The 12,660-nt window shown below is 36.1% G+C and overlaps 1 protein-coding gene across 4 annotated transcripts in view; it reads right to left on the bottom strand.

The window, feature by feature from the left end:
* LOC123547606 (protein FAM193A-like) overlaps positions 1–12,660 on the bottom strand; it is a 64,308-nt gene that overhangs the window by 25,065 nt on the left and 26,583 nt on the right. For 2 of the 4 annotated variants that reach the window (XM_045334853.2, XM_045334855.2), the window contains exons 2-5: positions 7,817–7,979; positions 5,118–5,161; positions 3,753–3,833; positions 2,795–2,907 (exon numbers count right to left, since the gene is read on the bottom strand). In XM_045334853.2, coding sequence (XP_045190788.2) covers positions 2,795–2,907; positions 3,753–3,833; positions 5,118–5,161; positions 7,817–7,979 — 401 coding nt within the window. Of the gene's footprint in view, positions 1–2,794; positions 2,908–3,752; positions 3,834–5,117; positions 5,162–7,816; positions 7,980–10,181; positions 10,329–12,660 lie in introns of those variants that run through there. The other 2 variants (XM_045334856.2, XM_045334854.2) reach the window with 2 other exon arrangements.

Raw genomic sequence — 12,660 nt, 5'->3', positions numbered from 1 at the left:
TTCTATTATAGCCGAGCTGATTTCTGTACATATACAATCCTATGGTGGTGGTGTTGATGTTTCTATTTTTAGCACTGTGGACTCCTACCATTTGTACAAATTTGTTATGAGATCCATGTCAACATACTACAGACCAAGTTTGGTGTAATTCTGACCATTAGTTTCAGAGTAAAAATGTTGACATAGGATGTTGGACAACTGACCATCCACCTATATTAACAGCTCACTTTGAGCAATGTTCAGTAATTTGTTTTGGGTTTAACATAGTTTTTCAACAGCTGCTTAGAACTACTCATCAGTTTTAAAATCTGACATTATAATAATAATTACAATATCTCAACTGACAGTTGTGTTCTTTCAAAATATATTCTAAGAAACTCCCCACCACCTCCACCCTCCCTGCCAAAAAAAACTAGGGCTATCACTAAAGGTGATGAATGTACCCCTCGCATGCACTGACACAGTATATTGCAATTTGACGCACACAAGATTGCATAATTATGTGGACTTTATGTATATTGACTGTATGTATACAGTAGAGTAACAAAAAACGAAGTGCCATAACTATGCAGAATATTTATCTAAAAGAACGTAACATGCACCATGCACAACTAGGATTGGCACTGATCACTTGTGTGAAGTTTCATTAAGTTATGTGCAAGGGTTTGAAAGATTAGGCGCGCACAAGATTGCATATGCATATGTATGTACATAGTATGTTAACAAGAAACAAAGTCCCAAAACTCTGCAATTTTTGTTGTTGAAAGAACGTGACATGCCCTATGCACAACTAATGTTGTTACTAATCACTTGTGTGAAGTTTCATTAAATTGTGTCAAGGGGATCAGGAGAGATGGTGCGCACAAAATTGTGTCTATGTATATAGTACAGTAACAAAAAAACAAAGTCCCATAACTCTGCAAAAAAAAATTCTGAAAGAACCAAACATGTCCCATGCACAACTACTGTTGTTACTGATCACTTGTGTGAAGTTTCATTAAACTGTGTCAAGGGGATCAGGAGAGATGGTGCGCACAAGATTGTGTCTATGTATATAGTATAGTAACAAAAAACAAAGTCCCGTAACTCTGCAATAAAAAATTCTGAAAGAAACTAACATGCCCCATGCACAACTACTATTGTTACTAATCACTTGTGTGAAGTTTCATTAAACTGTGTCAAGGGGATCAGGAGAGATGGTGCGCACAAAATTGTGTCTATGTATATAGTATAGTAAAACAAAAAAAGTCCCGTAACTCTGCAATAAAAAATTCTGAAAGAACCAAACATGCCCCATGCACAACTACTATTGTTACTGATCACTTGTGTGAAGTTTCATTAAATTATGTCAAGGGGATCAGGAGAGATGGTGTGCACAACATTGTGTCTATGTATATAGTATAGTAACAAAAAACAAAGTCCCATAACTCTGCAATTATTTTTTCGGAAAGAACCTAACATGCCCCATGCACAACTACTGTTGTTACTGATCACTTGTGTGAAGTTTTATTAAATTGTGTTAAGGGGATGAGGAGAGATGGTGCGCACAAAAATGTGTCTACGGACAGACAGACAGACAACCTGAAACCAGTATACCCACCCTTACAACTTTGTTGTCGGGGGGTACAACTACAAGAGGGTCCCCTACTTGACCCTAGATTGCTCACCTGAGTAATATAGCCAACATGTCATTGTGGCCTCTAGAGTGTTAACATACTTTTCCTTTGATTTGATCAGGTGACCTAGTTTTTGACCTAACATGATCAAGATATGAACTTGACCTAAAGGTCATCAAGACAAACATTCTGACCAAGTCTCATGAAGATAGGGTCATTAATGTGGCCTCTAGAGTGTTAACAAGCTTTACCTTTGATTTGATCGAATGACCTAGTGTTTGATCCCACATGACCCAGATTCTATCATCAAGACAAACCTTCCGACCAATTCTCATGAGTTTCAAACTTAAAATGTGGTCTCTTAGTGTTAACAAGATTTTCCTCGATCTGGCCTACTGACCTAGTTTTTGATCCCACATGACCCAGTTTCAAACTTGACCTAGAGATCATCAAGACAAACATTCTGACCAAGTTTCATAAAAATTGGGTCATAACTGTGGCCTCTATAGTGTGTTAACAAGGCAAATGTTGACGGATGCCGGACGACAACCGACAATGATTGGTCACAATAGCTCACCTTCGTGCTCAGGCAAGCTAAAAACCCTTGGTGTAGATTGTTAGTCTGTCATGTTACAAAATACACAGTGAGGATATGGTCTAGAACATTTATTACAGACTCGGGTACAACCATTTCACACCAACTCCTCAATATTTTGGTTAAGCCAGTTGGCAGACACAACCACACATAATTTATAATGCTCACACACCCAGAAAATATCAAGTTAGTACAAGGATTATTGCCCCTTCAAAGTTCCTAACACATATAAACATATCACAGATGTTCTTCATTAACTGTAGGTTGATTAAATTTTGCCTTATAATGAGATGACAAATCTGACACAAAATCTTTTTCAAGTTTACTTAACCTTTAGCCTGCTGGCAGCAAGTGACCCTGCCTTTGCGACCAGTGCAGACCAGGATCAGCCAGCACATCCATGCAGGCTGATCATGGTCTAAAAAGTTGGCTATTCAGTCAGTAAATTTTCAGTGAAAACCCCTACGAATAATAAATGGTACTGCCCAAATTGAGTAACAGACCAGTCCATTTTAGAAATTTAGCAGGGTAAAGGTTAATATGGTCAGATGGATTAGGACTGTGAAGGAAAAGAAGTTATTACATATACCGTCTCTCCGTGCACGCATCACAGGTACATATACTGCCATTGGGAGTTGTCGGCTCGGAGCCTGATTTTATACTGATGTCTGGGAGAAATGACTCTCCATCTGTGTCCTGTACATAAAGTGAAATATGTAAGTACTGTTAAAGTATAACATAGTTCAAATGAGTCACAAAACGAGAGACTGAAATACTGGTGGAATTCTATTCAAGTAAGGGCGGAATTTTTGTCATGTATTTCCTGTAACAGCCTGTAGTGTTACAACTTCTGAGCAAGAATTTATAAATGAACTAGATGCCGACTGGCAACATGTCGAGCCTGCCAATGTCAAAAGGACTAACATTTATAATACTATTTGCCGTATTTGGCGGCGACAGAACTGATTGCGGCAAACAGTTTTGCCAAGTTATTTAAGAACATCTCCATCCACGGCTAAGTTACAACCCAGACAAGAGAAACTGCATCAACTTTTGACCTTTGACCTCTAAGTGTGACCTTGACCTTTCAACTACTTACGCCTGACAGACGGTCTCACTGAGGCAAACAATTGGGCCAAGTTATAAGAAACCCTCAATCGATGGCCGAGTACAGCCTGGACAAGTGTTGACCTTTGACCTCTTAGTATGACCTTGACCATTAAGCTACCAATCTGGTTGTTGCATATGACACATCATCTTACTGAGGCAACGTTTGTGCCAAAGTATTGAAGAATCTCTCAATCTATGGCTGAGTTACAGCCCGGACAAGCAAAACAGGTCTTTTGACCTTTGACCTCAAAGTATGACCTTGACCTTTAAGCTACGAATCTGCTTCTTGCACGTGACATATAGTGTCATTGAGGCAGACATGTGACAAGTTATTTAAGAACCCTTGATCCATGGGTTGTAATCAAAGCTGTGAAATGCAAACAACTAGAATATATTGCTATAAATGCCTATCTTCTCATAAGTAACATTACCAAGAACTGTTCCAGGGAAGGTTTCTTCTCCATCTCTTGGTCAGCTGCTTTCCTACATGACGGACACACCCACAGGGGTAACTGAAAAATATAATAACTTTTGTGTAACCACAGTGGTAAAAGAAACAACAGCTGTCCGTAAGCTCCACTATTCGGCGATTTGACAGTAAAATGAATATATGTCTCAATAAGAGACCTCTACTTTAAAAGGAAGATACACCAAGGGGTATAATTCTGTCAAGAACACAAACTAGAGTTATTGGGACTGTTACCACATATGCAGATGATGATGGTAAAAATATATTTTGAGTTCAAGTCAAGTCGTCCAGAAAACGAAGTTTGTCAAAAATTTAAGTATGAAAGGGGCATAATTTGGTCAAAAATACAAATCAGAGTTATGGGGATTGTTACCACACATGCAGATGATGATGATAAAGATACATTTTAAGTTTCAAGTCTTTATCTTATACTGTACTACAGTTACATCCAGAAAGTGAAGACTGCCAAAAAACTTTAAGTATGAAAGGGGCATAATTCTGTCAAAAATACAGTTAGAGTTATGGGGATTGTAACCACACATGCAGATGATGATTATAAAGAAATATTTTTAATTTCAAGTCATCATCTTTTAATGTACCAAAGATATGTCTATAAACAAAGCTTTCGAAAAAATTTAACATGAAAATAATTCCAAGTATAACAACTTTGTGACCTTGACCTTGGGTATAATGGGCCCAGCCACTGCACATACTTTGTTTGTATGCTGGAAAATGTTTATGTGAACTTACAGTAAGATATAAGCAATAGTAACAAAGATATGACAGAAAAACAAAGGTTGCCAAAAAACTTTAATAAGTATAACACCTTGGTGACCTTGACCTTGGGTATAATGGGCCCAGCCACTGCATATACTTTGTTTGTATGCTGGACAATGTTTATGTGAAGTTACAGTAAGATATAAGCAATAGTAACAAAGATATGACAGAAAAACAAAGGTTGCCAAAAAACTTTAACCAAGAAAGCTCACGCAGACGCTGGGGCAAGTAGAATAGCCTCCTATTCTCCAAATAGTGGAGCTAAAAAGAGATATTTGTACAACACATATGCCCTTTCGTGATGACCTGTCCAATTTTCAGTCCCCAAAATCGTTATGACCTTGACCTTTGACCTACTGACTTCCAAATAAAAATGAGCAATGCAATGTATATATGCATAATATAAGACAAGACATAATTGTTAATTTCAGGTTTTGTAATGAAATAAGCTGTATTTATTACCAAAATACACAGCACCACTTCATTGTAATATTGGCACCTGCAACTACTGTACAGCTACACACCTAAGAAAACAATGCAGAATGTTTACCTGTGCTAGAGGATTGTTCTCCAATGACTGGTTATCTTGAGACTCTGAAAATACATACAAATACTTGTTATTATATATTTCTGTGCATATCTCCTCTTTCATAATTAAATGTTTTAATTTTGAGTTAAGTATGCTTGCATAAGGGTAGGCAAAGCAAAGATGTCGACTTTCTGGTGACATGGCCAAGTGGAAAAAATGGTCACAAGGAAGGTACTTTTTTATCTTTAAATCGAAACACTCTTGGGTAGAAACCCCTTTTAGAGAGTACCTTCTACGCATTTACTGTAACCTCCCTAATGACCAATCTCAAACAAAAGTCCGAAAAATCAAAACTGTGTTTTCTCTCTGCTCCTAATGGCCGTTAAGCATCCAGACACTTTAAACTGTTGAATGACATTACTTCTCACACCATTTTGCTTGAATAATATTAAAATTGTGTCAGTAAGACAACCAAACTGACTTGTATCTGGAAAACCTGACAGTTTTTGCAACAGACATGTTTCAAGTGAATACTTTTTGCATGGTAAGAATGCATGTAAATACTGTTGGCAGACATTTCTGATATACACAAGACTGCAATTGATTTTCCATATCTAAAAGTGAAAATTCTGTACAATCGTATTATTTGTAGTACTTTACTTCTCACGCATTTACCCAAATCCATTAAGTTTAGGCCTACAAATATATTATTTTCTCTACTTATTCCCTCTACATGACTGTGTACTTCAAAAGCACTGATTTCTGTAATGATTTCTCTGTGTTTTTCTTGCAACAAATTGCCACAAATGCATTTACATTCAACTCCTACAAATATTATGTTTGTGTCTGAAATGAAACTGGGGAGTATTTCTGACAAGCCAGACTTTCTGTTTGCCAATATATTTTTGCACACTAACCCAAGAGCACCGCAATGCGGAGCAATATAAGCCCGAAAGTATGACCTTTGACCCCTAAGTGTGACCTTGACCTTGTAGCTAGCCATCCGGAATATGCGCTCTGCATGTCGTCTCGATGTGGCGAACATTAATTTTTGTATCGTTTCTTTGAAATCCTTCAAGGGATTCAGAGTTACAGAGAGGACATGAAATTGCTAACGGACGTACACCAGGGGTATAACATAATACAGGGGCGGCGAAATCTGATTTTGACTTGCTTGTCCGTTTTAGTCAATTGCAATTTTGTACTTGTTCGTAGGATAGTTATATAGTAAATTCTGGTAATATTACAAGCTTTGGGACAACCTGGGCAATACGTACAATTGAATTTGCCGCCCCTGCATAATATGTCCCTTCAGGCGTATAACAATGAAGCATGTAAGAAGGGAAATCAGTATTTTTTTTTCAGTTCTAAGGGAATGGTGGCAGGGCCCGTCAGGAAGGGAAAATTATTCTGTAAAAATTAAAATAAAAAAAATTAAAGAAATAAAAAGCCCCACAAAAAACATTGAACTTTAATGACAATACTGAATGTTGTTATGTACAATATACTTATATCTTGACTTAGACATAGAGAAATCTTAAAAACTTTTTACTATGAAATAAATTGCTCACATGACCTATTCTAGTTCACAACCAGCCCACCTATATATACCTGAATTTTAATGTTATAATGGAAAGGAACAGGCAGAAGACTTGGGTGTGCATTGACCCAAAATGCGGATCTTCAGAATTTAAATGGCACTATGGGTAAAATTTTAGAGAAGATTTTTTCATCTTAAAAGATCAATCAAGCATAAATAAATACAATCTATTAATTAGTATCACCAGGAAATGAGTGAACAAGGATTCTGCTTCATAACTGCATGATGCACTAACTAATGCCTGTGCTGGGCACAATGTGAGAAAGTAAATACAAACTCTTCACTTGGCCCCAACAGCATTCTTCCAGATTAAACAAGCGATAATCTTTACAGTGCATCTGAACTTTGCCATCTGTATATGTAGGTAATCTGGCAATGTATATTACTGTTTACCAATCACTGTTCCAGCAGCGCCTCTATCACTGGTCAATGTGTAAATACCATTGGGAAGGCTGAGATCTTATCAACTACAGAAATGTCTATGACTGTCACAACATGATAGCAATGTACTATCATAATATATGCATACAGTATGCAGAGCTAGATTTTCTATTTTGGACAAAACACTAAGACTTGTTTTCCCATCCTGAATTTCACTGATCAATGATGTTTACTACTGCTTTCAATTGTATTTTTTCTATATTATGGTGGATGGTTAATCTATAAGGCATTCCTGGATTCTGCAATAGTGTGACTTGCTCTCTATAACCAACAACTTTCCCACATGAATCTAAGCTGGAGAACATATGACTTCAGACATACCGTCTTCTCTATAAGGAAACAAACATGCAACTTCTCTATCCATAGTCTATCGCTGTCAAAACTAGGGCGACCTTTTTTTGGCTTGGGACTTCACAGCAATGTAAGCCATTTCTCAAACTTTCTGAACTTGGCTCTTACATCAGGTTATCATTAAAAAGCATTTGTTTGCGGTAACATGACCTACTTGTGAAAATCGCTATGACCCAACTTTTTTCTAGCCAGTGAGGTGAAATTTTTTTTGCCCTTTATGATATATGCAAACAAAAAATCCCTACGTACCTACCTACACAAAGAGCTTTGGGTCACGTTAATGCGAACAAGCAATTTTTTAGTTAAGGCATTAATGATAATTATTTACCAGCTTTGAGTGACTCGGCTTCTGGTGGATCCTGCCTTTCACAGTTACAGAGCAGACATCGCTCCCGGTCCAGGAACGGATTTGTTCCCCGTGGAAATGACAACATCTTCAGAGCGCTCTCGTCATCATGGGCATCCATCAGCTTTTCAAGGTTCTTAAAAGCCTGGAAAACGTCAAATACATAATTTTTAGAAACTTTTGCCATATGGAAACTTTTCAATTCTAGAGGAAGGAAACATAAAATGCATACAATATCAAGCCTTCACAATTCAACAAGAAGCGCTATTCTCCTAACATTAAAATAATAACAGTGTTAAGAAAACAATATGTATACCACCCCTGCAAAAAATCAAAGGCACTAATTTATAGTTCTAAAGAGAAAATAAAACAGCTGTACAACAAACCTACACAAGGCTGTTCAGTTCTACAAAACAGATGGTTTACTCCACAAATTCTATTCACAGATGGCTTTAATCCGAGTAATATTATATATACTTTTCTTTTTTTCATTCATTTCAAACTGTGAGGCTGCTGTGAGTTTAAGAGGATAGAAATGATGTAGTTGATCTGACTAATAACAATTGTTACTGTTTTACTAGGCCCTTATGCAATAATGCAATGGAGAAACAGGTTGCAAAATTTCTACACAAATCACAAAGAACTATGAAAATGCAATGAATATCAACAAGGACTGGTAGTAAAACTGGTAAATGACATATCTAAGATGAAACAGGTGATTACAACACAAACTGCAGTGTTTGTTTACTCTTATAACCTACAGCACATGCCAAGCACAATGTAGTGGCATCATGTTGCACAAGACCTAGACTGGTTGATAATTATGCTTTATTTGCAATGTTGTAAGAACATGAACCAGTATAAATCAACCCCAGATATATCTTTAATTTCCACTGTACATTAAACAATTACTATCAACAAATTTTAACAGGATCTTTTAAAATCAAACATAGATTTTGGAGCCATCCAATGGCCATCTTTCAGTAAATATTTTATCTGTAGATATTTACTTCAAATGTAGAAAATCCTAATCAAATGCATTTTTTAACTTTACTAAATATACAAAGTAATTGTTTATGTAGGGTACATTCATAATTAAGTCATGAAGTTACTATAATTATGAAGTAATCGTTCATGTTTTCAAATATGAAATTTGGATCTTATATACATGTACCTTTAACATTTCGGTATTATGTATTATTCATGTTCGAATACTGTGCACCAGCATCAATTAGACACAGTATGGCAGGCAGAAACTTTTATCTAGGTTTTATATATATGCCAAGGCTTTTTCCACAGGTTGTTGGTTTTCCCACTTTATGACTTTCCTGTTTAAATGAACACATTCTGACAATAACATTTTTAACTACATACATGTAACACTGGAGTACATGATGTATTAATTGAACATGTAAACAGTGATACAAACATTACATGTAAATCAACATTAGTGACCCCAGTCCAAAGTTGTTGTATTGTGGTAATCACAAAGTGCACTATACATATTTCACTCTCAAGTATCAAATCCTGTTCATGTGCTATACACCCCCACACTGACACAATTAATGCTTTCCTCTCTTGTTTTTTATCATTTTTGTTGGGTGCTGAGTCTCACTAACATAGATTAAGTAATACGGCAACTTTCCAGCTGTAATGGTGGAGAAAGACCCCATGTACCCCTCTGGACATTATTTCAGGCCTCTATGGGCCCTGTAATAGAACCATTGACGTTCCTTAAACCAGCTGGACAACTTCTCACAACCTGAGCGGCGCTAAAAAGCTGCGGGGGCAAGTGATTCAAGGCCAGTCACCTTAACCACTTGACTAGTAAATGTAGAAGTTTTCCCTTAGTTCAAAGCTCTTTGTAGTTTTACAAACACATCAAAAATTTATGAACAGAAACACAATACTCCATGGATAAAAGGTTTTTTTTGTCAGATGAAGCAGATGAGAGAGGTTGTTGGAATCATAACTATGTGCCCAAGTAGGTTAAATATCTGTCTATAGATAGGGAAGACACCAAACATGAATGAATTTAAAAATCAAACAAGTAAAGCTACTGATTCAATGCAAAACTAGTTCATGCACCAAATCATATTAATAATCATTACACTTCATAACCTGGCATTTATTTGCTGGCTGTATGTAAACACAATGTTCTTTTGCTTCAACTTCAAATGTTTATGTTTATCAACTAAAGGTCACTTACCACGTAAAGTGACGTGTAACAATTTCGGTACCTCTGCACAAATCTAATTTTATCAAATTATGCTCAAAACAAAGGAAAGAATGTATCTATCAATTTTTCACAAATCAGTACTTTGAAAATCTAAGAAAAGTTTAGTACCTCTAGATGCATACAAAAGAGTTCCATCATTATTTATCCTCTCAGTAATCCAGCAGAAAATCATTTAACAAGGCACAAACACAAGGGTAAAATACAGACAAGAATGTACCTCCAGTAATTGGCAACAGATATACTGCACCGCAAAAACAATCAGTCATCAAAATATCTAGGCAATCTGACTCTGGTACAAGCCCATAAGAGCTTGTAATGCTTGGCTAACAAAAACATGCCTATAGTATCTTTATACTTTATATATATCTTTAAAGTTTATGGTTCAGTACACGAAACAGCATGGATGAACTAAGTTAAACGAACAAGAGACAAATTCTGAAATTTTTCCAATTTGTATCAGTTTCCTGATATCTTATGTGGAAATTTCAGTTTTCAGCTTGAAAGAATTGTACATTAAAGAATATGTTCAATCTAAGCTAAGTCAACTGTGAAATATATTTCAGGTCAGAGCATTTTCTTAATACATGTACAAGGCCAAAATATAATGCAAAAGCTCCGATGATAATAATAAAAAATTATGTCCATAACACACAAATTTGCTTAATCCTTATCATGCTGGACACAACTGATTCTGCCTTTGCGACCAGTGTAAATCTTGATCAGCCTGCACATCAGTGCAGTCTGATCATGATCTGCACTATTTGCCAGTCAGTCAAACACCCCTTTTAAACAGTTAATGGTACTGTCCAAATTGAAAGATGGACAAGTTCATTATAGAAATTTAGCAGGGTAAGGGTTATTCATTTGTGTATCACATTCCACAGATTTTCTGTGGAAAAGGCAGAAAGAGCCTTCTACTAATACCAAATGGAATTTGAATGAGAATTTTGAATACAGGGAAAGGTATTAACAATAATCTGTAGAATTTTGTGCTACTTTTGTAGAGAAGTATACCAGAAAGCAATCTGCTACTGTACAGCAATACTTGATCTATTATTTGTGTTATACAGTCTACATGAGTTACAACATATGTATATATGCATACTTATCTCACTGGCTCCCGGCCAATATATTACAGAGAAAGTGGAACTATTAATATTTTACATATCATGGGGATTATAGGTGAGAGAGAGGACTAATAAAAATTATCAACCACTTCTGTTTTACTATAATCCGTATGTTTAAGCTGGTATTCTGTAATACATTAAGTAACTTAAAGTATTTTTTTAGGTCACACAGACTGCAAATTCAAAAAGATTTTATTTGGCTAAAGATTATTTATTAGTAGTTCTTTGAAGAACTTTAACAATAATCCAAAACATCCTAGAAGTTGTAAAAGTTTTGCTTATTACAGGAATTTAAAACAAGAAACGCGGCAATGCCACGAAACCAGGTTTTCAACACTTTTCATAAGAATAAACAAGAGTGCCAGAATGTCACAATATACGCCCGTCACAGCAAATTTCTTTACTCTAGCACCTGTATTTGCAGATGTAATTTTAATTTTGTGGTTGTTTAGTAATCATTGTAATTCTTTTGTTTTTCTAAGTCCTCAAAAAAACTCCTTACCAGGTAGAGATACCTTAAAAAACACCTAAAATTAGAAAGTAACAACTATGTTGTACCACAGAAAAGTGGTCCTGGTTTTTCCCTACGGTCAATTATAACAAGAGGACCATGATGGTCCTGAATCGCTCACCTGTTTCCACATGACCCAGTGTTGAGTATGACGTCGTTTTTTCTATTATTTGACATAGTCACCTAGTTTTTGAGCTCATGTGACCCAGTTTTGAATTTGATCTAGATATCATCAAGATAAAAATTCTGACCAATTTTCATGAAGATCCATTGAAAAATATGGCCTCTAGAGAGGTCACAAGGTTTTTCTATTATTCGACCTATTGACCTAGTTTTCAAAGGTACGTGACCCTGTTTTGAACCTGACCTAGATATCATCAAGATGAACATTCTCACTAATTTTCATGAAGATCTCATGAAAAATATGGCCTCTAGAGAGGTCACAAGGTTTTTCTATTTTTATACCTACTGGCCAAGTTTTTGACCACACATCATATGACGTGACCCAGTTTCGAAACTAACCTAGATACCATCAAGATGAATATTCAGACCAATTTTCATGAAGATCTATTGAAAAATATGGCCTCTAGAGAGGTCAAAAGATTTTTCTAATTTTAGACCTACTGACCTAGTTTTTGATCGCAGTTGACCCAGTTTCAAACTTGACCTATATATCATCAAGATGAACAGTCAGACCAACTTTCATACACATCCCATGAAAAATATGGCCTCTAGAGAGGTCACAAGGTTTTTTCATTATTTGACCTACTGACCTACTTTTTGACGGCACATGACCCAGTTTCGAAATTGACCTAGATATCATCATGATGAACATTCTGACCAATTTTTATGAAGATCCATTCAAAAGTATGGCCTCTAAAAAGGTCACAAGGTTTTTCTATTTTTAGACCTACTGCCTTGCTTTTGACCGCACGTCACCCAGTTTCGA

The sequence above is a fragment of the Mercenaria mercenaria genome, chromosome 9, assembly GCF_021730395.1.
Source record: "Mercenaria mercenaria strain notata chromosome 9, MADL_Memer_1, whole genome shotgun sequence".
Taxonomy (NCBI): Eukaryota; Metazoa; Mollusca; class Bivalvia; order Venerida; family Veneridae; genus Mercenaria; species Mercenaria mercenaria.
This window is presented reverse-complemented; position numbering and strand designations above follow the sequence as displayed.